This window comes from Eucyclogobius newberryi, unplaced genomic scaffold, assembly GCF_026437365.1.
Source record: "Eucyclogobius newberryi isolate DKJ021-1_F unplaced genomic scaffold, fEucNew1.0.hap1 SCAF_4, whole genome shotgun sequence".
In the NCBI taxonomy this organism is placed as follows: Eukaryota; Metazoa; Chordata; class Actinopteri; order Gobiiformes; family Gobiidae; genus Eucyclogobius; species Eucyclogobius newberryi.
In genome coordinates this window covers 34910958-34923926 of record NW_027316056.1, presented here as the reverse complement: position 1 = coordinate 34923926, position 12969 = coordinate 34910958, and the positions used below count along the sequence as shown (strand labels likewise).

At 40.1% G+C, this 12969-nt stretch overlaps 1 protein-coding gene and 1 long non-coding RNA gene across 2 annotated transcripts in view; both read left to right on the top strand.

Moving 5' to 3' along the window:
• The first annotated feature begins 349 nt into the window (after positions 1 to 349).
• Positions 350 to 2192, top strand: LOC140378311 (uncharacterized). Its single transcript, XR_011930163.1, has 3 exons — positions 350 to 417; positions 1171 to 1293; positions 1525 to 2192. It is a non-coding gene; the product is annotated as an uncharacterized lncRNA (long non-coding RNA).
• Positions 2193 to 7584: 5392 nt separating this feature from the next.
• The window catches only part of LOC140378021 (uncharacterized), a 42127-nt gene continuing 36742 nt past the window's right edge, over positions 7585 to 12969 (top strand). The window contains exons 1-3 of the mRNA XM_072463651.1: positions 7585 to 7866; positions 10328 to 10399; positions 12336 to 12438. Of these exons, the coding sequence (XP_072319752.1) occupies positions 7825 to 7866; positions 10328 to 10399; positions 12336 to 12438 (217 nt within the window). The 5' untranslated portion in view covers positions 7585 to 7824. The remainder of the gene's footprint in view (positions 7867 to 10327; positions 10400 to 12335; positions 12439 to 12969) is intronic.

The window sequence follows — 12969 nt, the reverse complement described above, 5'->3', positions numbered from 1 at the left end:
ACGTCAATACAAACAGCGTCACCACCTGGAGCCTGTGGCCCCGGGACAGTGCAGGGGAGGCGGGCAGGACAGACCATGGATGTATTATAATATCTGGATAGGGTACACCCCCTCGGCCTCTGGCTCCAAATTGAGTAGTGGCCACTTCGCAGAATGCAGCCTTATGGTCGGACCATTTCAGGAGTTCGGCCTCTAAAATTACCAAACATGCTAAATTGTTTTTAGTCTAAAAATAAAATAGAAGGAATTTCACTCTTCAACTGTTTCTAAAATACTTAAAAAATACAATTTAACCTCCCGGTGAACGGTGTACGCGCACCGAGCGCGCACGTGACCCTCATGAACGAGCCTCAGGAGAACATGTGACGGAAACTAAACACAAGCAGAAGAAAGTGACGAGACGAGACCACGAGACACGTAAGTTGTGTTTGTATGTCATTCCTCACGTTTCACACATCGTTCCATATGAAGTATAAAACAACGATTACACAGTTAACACAAGTTAACACAAGTTAACACGAGCTAACACAAGCTAACACGAGCTAACGTAAGCTAAAGTTTAGCTACACAAAGATGCAATAACACGTCACGATGGCTCGTGCTTCTGCAAATAAATAACTAATTATTTCTCTTACTAAATGTTCTATTAGACAAGAGGTTATGCACAGATCAAGGAAAACTAGAGAAAGAAGGGAAATAAAGTGATGTTTGTATTATGTGCTATAAAAAACTACCAATAATTCAAATATAACCTGCTATAATGGGTCATATCTTACATATATAAATGTAAAGGTAAATGTAAAGGTGTTTAAAAGTGACAGTGCTGTACTTACAGGGGTTGAGACGACATTTGAGGTTTTATTACATATTTAATAATGAAGTGTGCTGTGTTTAAATAAAGCACACGCTTGTTTTCTATAGGAATGTCATGGATTTACTTCCATGGAATATGTAGAGATTTAGCAAACATGCGAGTTATGTTCTAACTTCTAAGGTTTAAACTTATGCATAAATAAATGACTTTTGGTTCTAGCTTTAAAAAATAATGTGAAAAGAGGAACTTTTGTGTTACAGAGCAAAATGTAAATCTGTCAATAACATATTCCAGCTTTTCTCTGTTAAATGTGCAGAATATATCAATGTTCTAATGAGTATCTTTCTCATCTTCAGAGTGCTGACCAGTGAGTTTAGTCTGTCTGTGCTGTCCAGAGCTCTACAGGTCACTACAGGTCACTGCAGGTCACTGCAGACACAGTCATCTCAAGTAAACTCCTGACGACTCCAAAGCAAAAGGTATTTTAATAATAACTTCTGCCTCAACTAAAAGTAAACAGTGTAGAATCAGTATTTTGAATTTATAAAATGTCTGTTTTGTTATGACCAAAAAAACTAAATGATAATTGTTCTTCAAAAGAGCCACTGATGTGTCACATGTGTCTGTGAAGCAGCTTCAGGACAAACATGTGAAGTGTATGTTATATGACTTGTATAATCTAAAGCTGTGACATGTTCTGTTTGTCTCAGTCATACGATGGAGCTGAACGGTGCAGTTACTGAGGTACAGAAGACTGCGTAGCCATGGAAACAAAGTCTTGTTAAATACTGAGATATTCAGTATTTAACACAATAATGTCACATTCATGTGCATATAACTGATGTAAAAAGAGTGTTTATTTTACCATTATTATTAGTATTATTTTGTCTTACGCTGTTTTTATTTTTTCTTTATTTCCCCCTCCATTCTTTATTAAGGTATGAGAGGTTCTGTCTATAGGAGTTTTTGTTTATAAGAGTTCTTCTATTAAGATCGATCTATTAAGAGTGTTTTTTAAACTTCCTATAAGTTATCTGTCCTTTTCCTCTGGATCTACTGTGTTGCAACAACAAAATTTCCCCATGTGTGGACAATAAAGGAATATCTTATTTTATTCAGTATGTTCTATTTGACTTATACAGGTTGTTTTATCATTGTTAATATTTTTATGTTGCACTGAATCACCAAAGCAAGTTCCACTGTTTGTGAATTCTGTTCTTTGACAATGGAATAAACCTTTTCTGATTATATTAATGATGATAATAATAATGAACATTACACAGACTCCAAAACCCCTTAATAAGGGACTCCCACATTGTAGCTTTAAAACTCATTGGAGCTTTAAAACTGGCTAAAATCAATTTATCATTTGTAGTTATAATCAGATTTGCATTTATTGAACAAGTTCATTCATGTTCATTATTTGTATTAAATACATTAATAAACAAATGTGTTTTGTATTTATTAAAGATTGACATGATAAAAAAACGACACAAAAGGAAACTGAATATAATTAAATACTGCTTAACTCAATTATGTAACAGAATCGATGATTATATTTTATATTTCTTCTCATCTGATTAAAAAAAAATGCATATTGGCCAAATTATATTATGTAAATAAATAACTGAAAAGTTAATAACAAAATAAATACCCAAACCAAAAACTACAGAAAATGATGAGGACGTTATTCCACCTCTAAATGTAATTCATTGTCATTAAACCAGACTTTTTATCTTAACACTTCTTTATAATTCTCTTAAATATCAGAGCTTTACAACATGATACATGTATATTTATAGATGGATATAACAATTCATCATTATACGTTACGTAAACAGAATATTTCAAGCCGAATTAATCCAAAAGTCCGTGTTGACTTCTCAGTCTTTCACGCTGCTGTGACGTGCGCGCTCCCGACGCCAAAGCCTCACGGCGATGACGTCACAAAAGTGGGAGGAGATATACCACTGTTCAGGAAGTAATGCGGAACTAAAAAACTTTTTTGGAACCATGCGCCAATGAGCAGCTCCATAGGTTTCAATGGCGGCCATCTTGGCTTCCGGGGGCTTGGGACAGACACACGGACCCGCGGATGTGGCTGTGGAAGGCGGCTCCTGACCAAAGTCCAGCTGCACTCTGAGGTTTGGCCCGGGTCCCTGAGACCTGTCACCTGCTGCTGATGAATTAAAGCCACATGGTGTAACTTTTAGCACACAAATAAGAAGACTACGGAGCCCCGCAAGTGACATCAGCGAAATATAATATTTTCACGAAAGAAAAAAAACATTTCTTTTTAATGTGATAATTATCTCGTGGGAACGTGATTATTATTTTTTGTTTTAACTTTTTTTTTGTAAAAAAACAAAACAAAAACTTTTTTAGTTTTAAAAAAGAAAAAAACTTTTTTTTTGTCTAAAAAAATAATATTTTTTGGTGTGAAAAAAAAAGAGTTTTGTTTTTTTTAAATCACGTGATCATTTATGTATGGCTCTTTAATAGTATATGCAGGAAGTGTGTGAAAAAGCATAAAAGATACCAGAATGCAGTGGACCGTGACTCCAAAATCAAACATTATTTTATGCTGGGGATGATCTACGACGATATATTGGCCACACTTGCTTTGGATGGGAATATTTTGAGCAAAAGACATTTGATGAGAATTTTACAAACGCATGGACTCTACCGTCGTCAGTATGCTAACTTCGAGCTTGTTGTTAGCTTCATACTTAATCAATTGGATGGGCTCAATGGAGACTCAATGGTTATCGGTGGATGTATGCTAAGTGTTCGGAGCATGGTGTCCGCGTCAGGAAGGCAGACGTGAGGTTACTGCTTTCGCTCCTAGATCCACACATCCATCTATACATCCATTGATGCAAATCCCATAAGGCTTCAGCTTGTCATGAGAATCAGTCATATAAAGTTAGGCCCTCGTGAAAAATAGCGTCGCCGTATGAGACGTCTTCTCTGACGAGCCGGGACGTTGACAGGCTCACACACTTCCTATATATACTATTAAAGAGCGCCATCAAGAGGTCACCTGCCATACATAAATGATCACGTGATTTAAAAAAAAAAAAATTAAAAAAAAATTCACACAAAAATTATTTATTTTTTTTTTACAAAAAAAAGTTTTTGTTTTGTTTTTACAAAACAAAGTTGTTTTTAAAAAATATATAATTAAAAATGATAATAATAATAAATTGGAAAAAACATTTTTTAAATGTTTCGTGAAAATATTATATTTCGCTGATGTCACTTGCGGGGCTCCGTAAAAGACTAAAATAAAATCACGATTTATTTTTGTCTTGGAAATATTTTAAGTTGGACTAAAACAGGTCTAAAGCAGGACTAAAACACGACTAAAGCAGAACTAAAACAGGTCTGAAGCAGGACTAAAACAGGACTAATCAGTACTAAAGCAGTACTAAGCAGTACTAAAGCAGGTCTAAAGCAGGACTAAAGCAGGACAAAAAGATGACTAAAGCAGGTCTAAAACAGAACTAAAACAGGTCTAAAGCAGGACTAAAGCAGGACTAAAACACGACTAAAGCAGAACTAATGCAGGTCTGAAGCAGGACTAAAACAGGACTAATCAGTACTAAAGCAGGTCTAATGCAGGACTAAAAAGCATAGTAGCTTACAGTAGGCTGCCACTAACACAACTGACTTTGCTGTTAAGGCCACATGCACAGAATCATGCATGTTTTTGGAGTTCTCTGACCAGCAGCAGCTCCTGACCACAGCATCTATTTTTTAAACACGCTTCACATCTATTCAAAATAGTCCACACTGAGCATTGAAATATATTCAACGTAATGAAATGGACAACAGGAAAAAGTTCCCGAAAGCACTAAACTGGTGACAGCGGATCTGCACCGGAGAATAATGCATTTTTATCTTTCCTTTGCATCCAGAGACACGTTTCACTGTATGTTAAGCTGTAAAATGATGTGTGTTTAATTCGAATCCAACATATTCACAGATAAAGTAGCTTATGCGGTTGTGAATTTAGAGCAAAGGTGCACTTGTCCTGGGATGAGATGTAGCTGTTATTTACTGTGTCTGCAGTATCACATGTTTGTGCTTTGACAGATCAGTGTTTCAGATGAACCGGGGCGCTCTGACCTACTGTGAGCAGCAGCTCTATGGATGCACTGCATGAAAAACAATTTAAATATATATTTTATTTTATGGGAAACTGGGCTGCGGACCAGACCATGTAGCTTGGGGGTCCGGAGTTTGCCCGCGGGCCGCTTATTGGCGACTGCGTCAAAGACCTTTAATCCATTCCAACAAGTAGCTGTGTCAGTGCTGTGTTTCTGCTGGAACCCAAACTGCTGAGAATGTTTCGACTCTTGATGTTCCATTAATTGTCCTGCAACAACTTTCTCTTGCATTTTGGATACAGATAGTATTAGGCCTATAGTTACTAGCTTGATCCGTATTTGTAAACAGGTGCAATTACAGCAATTTTCCAGCTCTGTGGGAAAGTTGTTGTTGTTTTGTTGCGTTTAATGGCATCTACTGTAATAAGATAAGATAAGATATAAGATAAGATATTCCTTTATTGTCCCACATGGGGAAATTTCATTGGTGCAACGCAGGTAGATACAGAGGTAGATACAGAAGAACAGATCACTTATAGGAAGTCTGAAAAACACTTTCAGTAGAAGATCTCCTATAAATAAATAAAAACTCCCATAGACAAATAAATAAATAAATACATAAATACCATTGCATGTGATCACGACAGTAATTGCACATGAATATGTGTCACGACAGCACATAGATTGCACATGAATTTCACAGTAATTGCACAGTAATTGCACATGAATTCCAACAGCAATTGCACATATGACAGAATTGCACATCAGTATTAGGTTAGTGTCGGTCTGTGAGGTAGTCTAGGATCCACTCTGCCAGGTCATACTCCACACCAGCCGTCTCCAGCTTGTCCCTCAGGAGCAGCGGCTGGATGGTGTTGAAGGCGCTGGAAAGATGGAAGAACAGAATCCTCACAGAGCTGCCAGGCTTTTCCAGGTGAGAGAGAGAGCGGTGCAGCAGGGAGATGACGGCGTCCTCCACTCCGATGCCAGGCCGGTATGCAAACTGGAGCGGGTCCATGGCTGAGCTCACGGTGGAGCGGAGGTGGTCCGTCTTCAAAGTATGTGTTGTACGCCATACCGTAAAAAAGCAAAAAGAGGGAGAGGAAAAAAATATTTATTGAGCAATAATTTATTTCTAGAAATTGTCTTCTTGTTAATGCTTCTCTAATTAATTTAGAGCTGCAACCTTAACTTTGTCAATCATGTTATTGAAATAGATGGTTTTGGCTTTTGCTTTTTACCCAAGGTTGTGTTTTCTCACATAATGCCAAACATAATGACTGAATCATGGGAGAGAGTATTTTTTTACTTATTTAATAAATCACCTAGTTTAGAAGTAAAATTATTTGCACATAGATTTATATCAAGTTCTTCTTTGACAGAGTTACAAACTGTTTGTTTTGAAAAAAAGAGCAAATGTTTGACTTGGATAAGCAGTGGTGGGTGTATTTCTGGAGCGTTTTCAGTCGCTGGTAACACAGTTCTACCTCTGCTACTTTTGGGGAGAAGTAACGGGTAACAATAAATAATTACCTTTTTTTTTGAGGGAATTTGCCCAACACATGAACCCAAGGCAGCCATTGAAGGCAACTTACTCAAACATCAGTCTCACAAATCACCACTAGAGGGCGCACAGAAACAATACTTTCACCCTTAAAGTTGCACTGAGCAGAAATCAGCAGCCCGCCTGTCTCCATGGAGCTGTTATTGGCCTGGAATGTTCCACTGTATGATATTAAACATATTTGCATGATGACTAGGTAACTCCCAGAAAATTGACAGGTCAGATCAGTGGAGAGGTGGCCCCGCTCACAGTGAGAATGCGATACACAAGATTCCAGGCAAAGCATCTCCTTGGAGACGAGTAGGTGGAGGGCCTTTAAGCTTTAGACCAGTGTTATATCAGTGAGAGCCGTTTTGGGGCCATTGCATTGGCTCTGTGCGCCCCCTGGTGGTGATTTGTGAGACTTGGTTTGCGCTGGCTGCCTTGGGTTCATTTTTGAAATTTTATCATTTCATTATCATGTATTTGAGGAGACATTGCCCACAAATGAGTGTTTGAGCTAAAGCATGATGTTTATTTGATCTAATGTGTTTTACCACAAGATTATTAAATATCAGTTTCCAAGTATAACTAAAACTATACATCAAACAGGATCATTCAGTATTTGTTTAGGGGACATTAGGGCTCCGTATCCTCCTGCTTGTTTCCATGGAGATGTAGTTCATATTTCACAGTTTTGCATAAACCTTATCTCCATAACAAATATTCCGATAGTTTATCTTCCTATTTGCATGAATTCATGCAGGTGGCTCCTAAAGACATTTACAGTGTGTCACTTTAATGTGTTGTGTGTTTGTTTCTATTGTAAATATACATTCAAATGTCCCTGTATTTGCCACAATCAACTTACTTATCAACAGCCGTTACATGTGGCTGCAACATGTAACGGCTGTGCACTCTTTCTTTCTTTCTTTCTTTCGTTCTTTCGTTCTTTCATTATTTCTTTCTTTCTTTCTTTCTTTCTTTCGTTCTTTCGTTCTTTCTTTCTTTCGTTCTTTCTTTCTTTCTTTCTTTCATTCTTTCCCTCTCTCTCTCTCTCCCTCTCTCTCTCTCTCTCCTAAAGGGGTGTGGCTGGGGTCTCTCTTCCTCCTCCACCAGAGGGCGCTGTTCAGCTTGACATCCAAAACCTCCGTCCTCAGCTTCTCGAAGTAGAGGAAGAACGCCCTGGCGGTGTGGATCATCGACAAGAACCGTCCTGATCCTGATCCAGGTCCAGGTCCTGTTCCAGGTCCAGGTCCAGGTCCAGGTCCTGATCCAGGTCCAGATCCTTCCCCGGCCCCTTCCCCGGCTCCTCCAGCCCCGTCCAGGCCTCCCGAGCCCCGCCGCAGCCGCCCATGGACGCCTTCAGCCGGAGAGCCGCGTCTTCTCAGTACGAGGTGGGTCTGTGCGTGTGTTTGCAGTGCCAGTGTCAGTGTGCTGCATGTGTGTGTGTGTTATGTGTGTGTTATGTGTGTGTTATGTGTGTTTAATGTGACAGCGTCTAAAAGTTCAAAGCCACAGAGACAACACTTCTTGCAGAAATGTATATTCTGATGTGCTGACTGCAACGTTCTGTTCTTTCGACCAAACGCCAGATACTGTGGAACTTTCCTGCCTCCTACAGTTTCCATGCAGATGTTATTGCTTTGCCTGGAATGTTCCACAGTATGTCATTATCTACCTTCAGTGAATACTGGCAGTCACATGTATAATGTAAATGTATTACGTCTGAATACTTTTACAGTCATTTGCATTATATTACAGCGTAAAAACATTATGATGGCGGAATAAAAGTGCTTTGTTTTTATATTTGTCACAGATTTGAGTTAAACTGTCAGAATACAGTAACTTTTCAAAACCTGAAATTTTATTTCTGTGTTAAAGTAATGTAATACTTCTACACAACTGAATACAGTGAAGAACTAATACTATAGTAGCATTTGTACCTTTGATGTTGACACTGTAACTTCACGTTCTGCTTCTCTTTTCATACATTTGTGAATTTAGAATGTTTTTCTTCTCAAACTTTTAAAGGCTCGACATGTACAGGTGTTTTATACGGCTAAAAATACTTTGCATTCCTCGTGCGAGCTGCTGCCTGTCTCCATGGTAACGGCTGAGTTTAATGCCTTTCTGTGAAACATTCCAGACAAAGCAATAACATCGCCATGGAGACAAGGTGCCGAACCCTCCCCCCGCCGCAGCAGTCGCACAGTGTACCTTTCCCTTAAAGCCGCACTGCTTCACATTCCTGTCAGCAGGCCATCTGCTCGTCACCATGGAGATGTTTTTGCGCTGCCTGCATGGAATGTTCCACAGTTGAGCTTTGGCTTATTTATATCTCCATGGAGACGAGCAGGTGGTGCAGAGCAGGTCAGTGGAAAGGCAAACCCACTCACAGCAAGAAAACATGTCTTACCAAGTCCTTTGAATGGCAACAACAGACACTGTAACATTTGTTCTGTAGTTTTCTTATATTTGATCTAAATGTAAGAGACAAAAGTATAATTTCATCATGTAATGGTTATATATAGAAATAAGTCGTTTTATGTGTAAAACGGCTAAAACTGCACACACGAATAATGTATAGAGCCAGGTTTAAAATTCTTGCTTCATTTGGTCAACATTAAATTAAAAAAAAAAAATCTTTTTAGTATTTGAGTCAAATAGATTTGTTTGAAAATTAGAGTAAGCATTTCAGCTCCATTTTTGGAGTTAAATCGAATAAATCTGGCTTGGAATAAGTTGCGTTCACGTGACATCACAACATTCCATCAGCCAATCATATTTAATACAGTGGCCACTAAAATGAGTTCTTCTAGTCACTAAGAGCAAGTCCATTCATTCCTTCCTCTTCTAGCTCTTGTTCCCCCTCAGGGTCCCAGCCAAGCCCTGTCGCCCAAAGCATCTCTTACTTCCACATTACTTCCTGGTGTGGAGCTCTGGGCCTTTTCCCATGATGCTTTGCACGCCGACAGCAGATTACCGTTCACTGTTGACGTCAACAATGTAATTTGGAGGATTTTAGGAACTGTGAAAGAATGAAATTCCTTTTATTTTAATGTTTGACTAAAAAGCATTGAGCACTGTCAGTGAAAGTACAGCTGAACTCTTTGAGTGTCTGGACAGTGAGGCTGCAGTACAGCCGAGCGGCCACTACTCAAATGGGATCGGATCGGATTAAGTCCTAATTTTAGGTTTATGTCTCTGTGGGAGAAACATGCATTTGGAGACAATAATTAAAGGAGCAGATGGAACAGTTGGACTTTAGTGTCTCACCTTAAACTAATGCTTTTTTACACAGTGGAGCTTTAATAATAATAATATCAGAATCAGAAAAGGTTAATTGCCATTGTCAATCAACAAAAGTCCCAAACATAGGAACTTGCTTTGGTGATTCAGTGCAACATAAAACAATGAACAATAATCAAACAACATCTATAGAATCAAATAGTACTATTGATGACAGTGTATTGTGAAGAATCGATCATGTTTAATGTATTGAAGGTGAAACTGTGAGCAGTAGATTTGTGAGGGATAATCCGTACAACAATCATGTGCTTTAAGGTACGCTGTGTGTACCTCGTCTCCATGGAGATTTTATTGCGGTGCCTGGAATGTTCCACAGAATGGCATTTAACGTATTTTCCTCCCCGAGCCGAGCGGCCGAGGTATTCTCTGGCAATAAAAACACATGTAATTGAATAAATGCAAGATGGATTCTTTTAATGCGACACTGAGAGACATTCCAGGCACAGAAATAGCATCTCCATGGAGACGTCGCACAGTGTGAATGGGCAGTAAAAGTGAAGGCGTTCTAGAGGATGTGACTGTCATGTTTGTGTTGTGTTTGTGCAGGAGCCGGAGCTCTCGTGTCAGCTGTCCGTCTCTTTAGACCCACAGCTCTTCAGACCCATCGACGAGAACAGCGTAAGCAAAGAGCATCTTCTAATGTTTACTTCTGCTCAGGACTTTCAGCCTCCTGTTATATGCAACATTTTCTTTTATAAATCAAATCTAAGTCTTACCTGAATTGCAATACTTGACTGACTTAACCATGTGCAATACCGTCATATTCATGTGTAATTACTGTCGTACTCACAAGCAATTAAGGCCATATTCAGGTGCATATAACTGATGTAAATAAGAGTGTTTACTTACCATTAGTATTGGTATTATTTAGTCTTATGCTAGCTATTTTCTTACTTTATTGTATTATTATTTTATTTTTATCTTTTTATTTTTTTTATTTTTCCCCCCTCCATTCCTTAAGAGAGGAGTTTTGTTAATTTTTTGTTTAGTTTATAAGAGTTCTTCTATTAAGTTCCTATAAGTTATCCGTCCTTTTCCTCTGTATCTATTGCGTTGTAACAGTGAAATTTCCCCATGTGTGGACAATAAAGGAATATCTTAATTATACTTTTAAATCCCGAGGGTGTTCTAAGCGATTCACAAAAATACGTTTAATATTTCCAAATGTAGAGAAAACGGGAAACTACTTTCTGATTTATCCTCAGCTCTTTCTTCATTTATTTCACTTTTCTGCAAAGCCTCTACACCACTTTATCCTCTCTTTATGTAATGCACTGACTTCGGATAATATTAGATGTATTATGCTCTGAAAATATCATATTTCTGTCAGCGTTTGGTGAGAAATGATTATTTTCTCTTTATAGCCTATAGTCTGTGTTCTCTCTTGTCCAACCATCTCACTGCGCAGGAGTGAACCAGGCCACTTTGGAAGCTTGACCTCTCGTTGGTCCACTTCGGATCACTTAAATGGACCAGTGCGGTTGACACAAAGGTGCCATAACGTGCTTTTTTTCACGTTTCGTAGTCTATCCTAAGTGTATAATTGATAATAATAAGGGTTGTGCAACGCCCTTAACATAATAGTTAAGAAATATCACCCAGACCTTGGACCCACTCATCAACCCGGAAATGCAAACGGCTTGGTTTGATATTCGCCCCCACCCTTGCAAAGAGCGATCTGGCTCCCCCCCCAACCCTTGACGTAGTCTCAGAGCGCGTGTGTGCCCCGCCCACCCGTGACGTAGCCCCACAGCTGTCAGCTCCACGCTGCGCCGAACTTCAGATCAACACTACTTTGAGCCTAAATAAATCTGGTGTTTATTCTACAGCGTGCGCAGAACAGATAGGGGAGAGGGGGGAGGGGGAGGGGGTGATGATGACGCGTGCCTGTGGTTATGACGCGGTCTTGCCCCACCGCCCGTCAGTTTGGAGATTGGAGGAAAGGAGATAGTCTGTAATATAGCTAAACACTGCGGGAATCAATCTAAAAAACACTCTGGGTACATATATGAAGCACAAATAGCAATGTAAGAAGGTTAAAAGCTCTGAAAAGTCGATTTTGCATGTTATGGGACCTTTAAACGTTAAATGGACGATTTTTTTGGTCCAAATCTGCGTCTCAGTTCCTCGTGGCGTGGACTGCCAATTAGTCCTGCCACGTATCAATCATAAAACACACCTACCGCTCACCTGCAGCCTCGTGCGGCTCGTCCCCACGAGCAGCACGGTTCCGCGTGTCTAAGCGCATTGATCTATCATAATATAGTTCCCTCAGTGTACGGGACAAAATTAAGACGGAGAAAGACAGTTTTTCTGACTCAGAAGAAGACGGAAATCTACAGGAGACAAGAGATGCGATGTGATCCGTCGGGCTAATAAACAAACGCACGTGTGTGTTGTATCAGTCCACACGGGGGAGTGGCATGCGCACTTCAGCCTGAGTTCTCAAATCGCCGAAAAATCGTCCATTGCGCCTTTAAGACAGTGGAGACTGATTGGCTCCAAAGTGAACCTGTGGAGTGAGTGTCCCTTCACATTACTGTGTGTGTTGCAGATGTCCCCTCAGGGCCCCAGTGTGTCCCCTGGGCCAATGTGCACCACAGCGCTGCAGATGCCCCACATCAGGAGCCCCATGGACCAGCTGTGTCAAGACCAAGGTAAGGGCTCCTCCTCTCTAGAGCTTAAAGGTGCATGAAGTCACTTTTCTGGGGGAGGTCCTCCAGCTGCCTGTGTTTTGTGTAGACCTCTGTTTTGCCTTCAATTACAGACCTTTTTATCGCGAAAAAAATATCTCCATGGAGATGGAGAAGTTTAATGAGAACATTCCAGGCAACGCAATCACATCTCCATGGAGACAAGCAGGTGGTGGATCCTCCACCCAGACACTTACACAACGACACACTGCAGACGTTTGGAATCTGCTTGTGGTTCACTCTTATGGAAATGGTCACATTTGGTCGCACGCACACACACACACACTCGCACACGCACACATCACACGCACATGCACACACACGCACACACATGCACACACACGAACACACACACACATCACACACACACGAACACACACACACACATACACACACACGCACGCACGCACACACCCACACATCACACACACGCACACACGCACACACACACGCACACACACACACACCCACACCCACACATCACACGCACACACA